Here is a 5,614-nt window from a genome sequence, read left to right on the forward strand (position 1 = left end):
ATGTCTTCTACGCTTTATGGCCAACCCGCCACGTCCCAACAGAATGTCGCGCCTTACATGTGAGTGTTTATCTACGACTGTTCTTAAGGCTGGAAAAGTTTCGGCCATGGACCATGCCATCCATATAGAACTCAACTCCTCTTGAAAAGCAATTCGATCCCGCAACGATTCATCCGCAATCACTTCGCCATGATCGGAAGCTCCACGTTCGACTATATCTGGGTCAAGTCATGGGTCATCATATTGCATTCCATTGCCCCGGTCTGTGTCGTCTATTGCATGTTGTTGAGGTGGTGTCTGCCGAAATCCTGGCGACTTCCTATCTTCTTCGAATATTGGGCCGTGGCAGAGACCGTCTTCTGTCTGGTTTTCTATCTCTACAAGAGACGTCAACTCCAGCGTCCGGCCGTCAATCCTCCTGCTCTATCGAAAGAGGAGCGGCAGAAACTCTTCCACCTTTGTCAGGAGAGCACGCAGGATGCCATCCGATACCTGTCAGGCTGGTTCCTCTATACACCTCTAACCGCCCTCAAGCGCGAGAATGTCAAAGATTTCTTCCGATGGGCCTTTTTCAACACCGACCTGACCGATAGCGCCTACGATGATGAAGTGGAAGAATATGTGCAGAGCTTCGAACGTCGCGCGGGGCTCGATTTCGAGCACGGGCGTGCTGATGTCAAGTGTCTCCGGTTGACCTTGGATAAAGTCGACGCTCTCCATCGAAGTCTAGTCTGGTACTGGGTAAGGCTCCCGCTCCCCCTGTTCTCGAATGACTAGTGTTAAAGTCCTTACTGTGTATCTCCGTTGTCGACGTCCTCACGCATGCCTACCTGCGCTTCCACGACTTCCACCACTACCGTGCTTCGATGAGGCAATTGTTTTTCGACGTCTTCCCTCCACGGCCGCTGTCTCTCCTGACAACCCACCGTTCTCCTGCCAAGAATCTGACCTACTGGTATCGCCCCCATACCTCTCGGACGGAGCTGCCGATTCTTTTCCTCCACGGTATCGGAGTCGGCCTGTACCCTTACATGGAATTCATGAAGGAATTGAATCAAGGACGCCAGGCCGAGGATGGCGTCATTGGGATCCTTGCCGTTGAGATGCTACCCATATCGTCTCGAATCACGTCGCCTTTGCCTCGGAAGCAAGAAATGTGTCGACAGCTTCGGACCATCTTACAGCACCATGGGTTTGGGCGGTTCGTTCTGGTGTCACACTCGTCCGTCCACCCCCTCTTCATATCGAGATCCCTTGCTGACGTTGCTCATTAGGTATGGCTCGGTGATCTCTACACATCTTCTGAAGACGCCCGAACTGGCGAGGATGATCGCGTCAGTCGTCCTCGTCGATCCGGTGTCCATCCTCCTTCATCAACCGGATGTTGCCTATAACTTTGTAAGGCAGTTCCCTCTAAATCGACCCCGCAAGGATCGACACGGGGTATTGGGCTAACACTGAAACTAGACTGTGCGCAAACCCAAGCTCGCTAACGAATGGCTGCTGTGGTACTTTGGCTCCAAGGATATGGGAGTGGCGCACACGCTCTCCCGCACCTTCTTCTGGTCCGAGAACATCCTGTGGAAGAACGACCTCTTGAGCCATCACGCTACCGTCTTCCTCGTCGGCAAAGACTCAATCGTCAACGCCCCCCTCGTTTACGAATACCTGCAATCACCCAGGGGAGGCGAGGTAAGTAGGACCGAGCGCGTCAGCGACAACGGCGATGTCGTGCCGGAAGACTACGGTTCAGAAAGGTCCATGGCAGAAAAGGACATTTGCAGGGGTGATGACAGGCTGAACGTGGTGTGGTGCCCGAACCTCGACCACGGCCAGATATTTGATCTGCCGCCCTGGAGGAAACAGCTGGTGGACGAGACTCTCGCTCGCACGCGGGGTGGCTTCGTCGTGCAACCAAGGGGCGTTAGATTTCTGGCCCCTAACACCACTACAATCTACACTTGAACTTTTCGCATTAATGTGGAAGTTGGAGAAGGGAGCCAAGTCACACAAATATTAGAATGGATGAATTTCAACTTCAGAACACCACTACTTCATCTTAGACAATTCGATAACGCCGGTGCGTTAAGTGTAAACTAGAAACGAATCAAAATTGACACTGACGGACACCATCAAGTACCAAATAAGTGACCTCAGTGACAGGCTTAGTTGCCGAGTTCATTCTCATGCTCGCCGTGGGACATAGGTTCGGTCGTTAGAGCGTTGAATCTTCGCGGGTAACCTTGCCACAATGTGCACCCCGTACAGGAGTGAACACCTTCTGTTCGGGAATTGTGTCCCTCGCCCGCCGGGGGAGAGGCCGACCGGGGGCAGCACCTTAGGGGTTTTGAACCTCGTTCACCTTCAGGCGTGTGTGATCGAAGGGCCATTGCCTATCTCTCTTATCTCTGGCGCTGGGCCATCATTTCAATGTGGTACATCCCCAACCTTTCTACCTCGGCCGCCCAGGCCTTCCAGATCAAAGGGGTTGCTCTGTTCGTCATATCCCTGCCGTCCCTGCACTCCCGATCACTCAAGTAGATGACCTCCAGATCCATGCTCCCTCGTTGTTCCATGGCGGCCGCTTGGATGAGCCCGTTGCGCCGCACGTGGATGGTGCGCCACCCAGCGTCGGGAATGTTCTCGGCCCAGGTGTCGAAGCCATGGCCGCGCTCGAAGACGATGGTGTGGGGGAAACCACGGGAGAGGAGGGGGGTAGGAGGACGTGTCGACGCCATTGAATGTCTTGGCCACAGCGTCGCCCGGGCGGACGTGGTCGATGAGCAGATTCTGCCGATGCGACCACGGTAGCGAGCCGTGAGGTTTCGCGGCGTCAAAGATGGGCGACGAAGGGCCCAGATAGCCAGCATCCCGGTATCTCGGCTACATCATGCTCCCCCGAGGCATTGCACAGGCCAAATACGACGGCCTCGATGGCGTGCGAATGCGCCACGTCCAGGACACCGGGATAGGCGTTATACACGCAGCTGTGGAGGTAATGCTCCGAGCCTTCGGGCACTTTGTCCGCCTCCACGATCTGGCATCCTGTTGTGGGGTGCGACTCCGTGACGGGCGAGCCGTCGTGCACCCGCCATTGATTCAGGTCGCGTTTGGAGAATACCAAGATGGCGGGCACGTTGCTGGTGAAGAAGGTCGACGGGTCCGTGGGGTGGCGCACCGAGATGTGGCCACGCTCGTCGAGGATGTTGTAGCGGTGCAGGATGTGGAAAGCGGTGATGAGGGCGGACGGCGTCGAGTCGAGGATTTTGGCCTCTTCCATGGAAAGACACGGAGGGGACAACCAATATGTATGTTGTTCGTCGTGGCGCGTGCTGTATTCTTGTACCTCCAACACTTGGGGTCGTGGGCTATTTGCAAAGTGTTTAAGGCAGGTGGTATTAATCTTTCCGAATTAACCAGAGCCGATCCCATGCATTTCTTTAATTCCAAACTCGACCTCGTGCACCATTACCTCATCTTGTGGGGTGCTTTGCAGAGAGATCTCACGCGAGAAAACACGGCGCGGCTTGTTCATTGGCCCCAAATCCAGTAATATATGGGTTATAGGATCTCCTGCGTGCTCGCGGATGTTGCGTCGAGCGACGTAGTGTGATTTGGCCTTGGGAGTTCTTTCGGGTGGTGTGCTGTGAGGCCATTAGGAAGAGGCTCAGCTCCCCTGCGGTGGTGCCTGGATATTCTTTCCACCAATCAAGAGTGTTTCTGTCGTTGAATGCTTCCAGCTTCTCACCAGTTGGGAGATCATTTTCTTGACTGAGGCGACATCCATGTCGAGATTGATAAGGAAAGGCGCGAGTGCGCCTCTTGAAGGCTCCTCCTTCAACACTCGTCAATATCGGCAGGCGTAAGAGAAAAGCCGCCTCCAATCTTCTTCCTTTCTGCATTAGGTCTTCTTTCCACATGCTTCGCCTGTGGGAGGCCTCCGTCGATTCCACTCGCAATGACTGACATGATTATTTATGCCCATGAATAGCGGATTTTTCTGTTTATTCTAAGGGGGACGTGTCTGAATAGTTGTGAAGAGAGTGAAGATGTACCACACTGTGCAGGGTTTACGTCAGACAGCCGGTCGACTCAAGATACCGTATCGTTTACCCCTCTCGCGCCTGGGGAGGCTGCTGGTGGCACAACTGAAGAATTAATCGGCTGACGACAAGGTCAGATGGTTTCTGTCCACTCTTTCGTCGAGGTCACAACAAGAGGATCGCCTCTGACTTGTGCTGGTGTCATTATTCGATTCCCCTTCCGCTTAGCGGAGTACGTGGGCAAAGAGCAAACCTCGGCTGGATAGAGAATCCGGGACCAAGAATTAAAGTTTTTGGCAGGACTCTAATGTTTTTGTAAACTCTTGAAGTACGTCGATCGCGGTGACAGACTTCTTCACAGCGACTTGTGGTTGGTGGCTTTCATTGTGGTTATGACGGCGAGACAGAATCAACCGCGGTACTCGGTGCATGCCGGACGCAGAAGCTGTGCCGGATGCAATTCATTCCTCGGCGTAATTACTGCGTCATACAGTGAATCGACGAGGGAGGCCGAGCGAGAGATCCAGAGTGAGAGTTGAATCAAATATCAGGGTCATATTGTAGAGATGTAATCGTAGGACTTCGTCGATGATGGACGCGAAAATAGCGGCTTCACAGGCCTTGTTGACGCTGGCTAGCCAAGTCGTTGTCTACGGCCAAGGATCCATCACGTTAAAACGGTGATCATGCTTCGGAGAAAGGTCCCGTAAGGAAAGACAGTGAGGATAGAAACATCACGCGAGAGTTAGAAGCCCACATACCTGTGAGTTCGGGCTCCCCCTTCCAAAAAAGGGGTAGGGAACCCATAGCTCGCGCCTAGATAGTTTTTCCTCCTTAGTGTGTTCGGCGATCAATGATCTAAGCATCTCTATGGTGAAAAGCAGCTACACCGCCGTAACGACATCATAAGGAGAGGGTACGTCTAGACTGCCGGTACCAGCCGGCTAGTTTACATTTGACACATTGAAATGCGCGGTTTCTGAAGGGGCGAAGGCTAATTCGTGGGGAATCACGACTACCTCGGAAAAAATCTCCGGACTATCGATTAAAGAATTAGAGGCGGGCATAGTAAGGACTTAGGTTAAGTAGATATAAGCAGTGTCTAGCGGTAGGCTATCGTTCGAAGCTACTGTAATGGAGAATCTACAGGCTGAAACGTAACTAGTGGAATTTGCCTGTATAATGTACAGGATGACACTCTTTATTCCTAATTAGCTAGATCTCGGATACTAGGTCTAAGATTCCTTTTTCTCTTAGATCCTTCAATAGAATCATTTAAGTAATTAACTAAGTAACTTATTAATTAAGTCTAATAAGGATATAGAGGACGGTAATTAATTAAGTTATAGAATCTAGCTAATTAGGATCTTCTATACTATTTTATTATTACTATACGATAGCCGTTACCACTAATAGTATGCCCGCCGCCGTACGAGTTGATGCCTGTCAGGAACGGCCTATGGAGATAGGCAGAGGGTAGCGATGGGTACAGGTAGGTATAGGTATTCCTTAATAGTATATCTTAACTGAAACTCAAAGCATGAGGGAAGGAAGCTTCCCTCAGGCGGTGA

General features: G+C 52.0%; 3 protein-coding genes across 3 annotated transcripts; 1 reads left to right on the top strand and 2 right to left on the bottom strand.

The window, feature by feature from the left end:
* AYO21_10793 (hypothetical protein) lies at window positions 1-1,965 on the top strand (the record flags this gene model as incomplete). Its single annotated transcript, XM_022660701.1, has 5 exons — window positions 1-59; window positions 129-741; window positions 786-1,201; window positions 1,275-1,398; window positions 1,468-1,965. The coding sequence occupies 5 exons, from the start codon at window positions 1-3 to the stop codon at window positions 1,963-1,965; spliced, it is 1,710 nt and encodes a 569-aa protein (XP_022507013.1).
* A 437-nt stretch (window positions 1,966-2,402) lies between these two features.
* AYO21_10794 (hypothetical protein) lies at window positions 2,403-2,738 on the bottom strand (the record flags this gene model as incomplete). Its single annotated transcript, XM_022660702.1, has 1 exon — window positions 2,403-2,738. The coding sequence occupies one exon, from the start codon at window positions 2,736-2,738 to the stop codon at window positions 2,403-2,405; it is 336 nt and encodes a 111-aa protein (XP_022507014.1).
* A 95-nt stretch (window positions 2,739-2,833) lies between these two features.
* AYO21_10795 (hypothetical protein) lies at window positions 2,834-3,280 on the bottom strand (the record flags this gene model as incomplete). Its single annotated transcript, XM_022660703.1, has 1 exon — window positions 2,834-3,280. The coding sequence occupies one exon, from the start codon at window positions 3,278-3,280 to the stop codon at window positions 2,834-2,836; it is 447 nt and encodes a 148-aa protein (XP_022507015.1).
* Window positions 3,281-5,614: the final 2,334 nt, after the last annotated feature.

Source organism: Fonsecaea monophora (assembly GCF_001642475.1).
Source record: "Fonsecaea monophora strain CBS 269.37 chromosome Unknown Scaff131, whole genome shotgun sequence".
NCBI lineage: Eukaryota > Fungi > Ascomycota > Eurotiomycetes > Chaetothyriales > Herpotrichiellaceae > Fonsecaea > Fonsecaea monophora.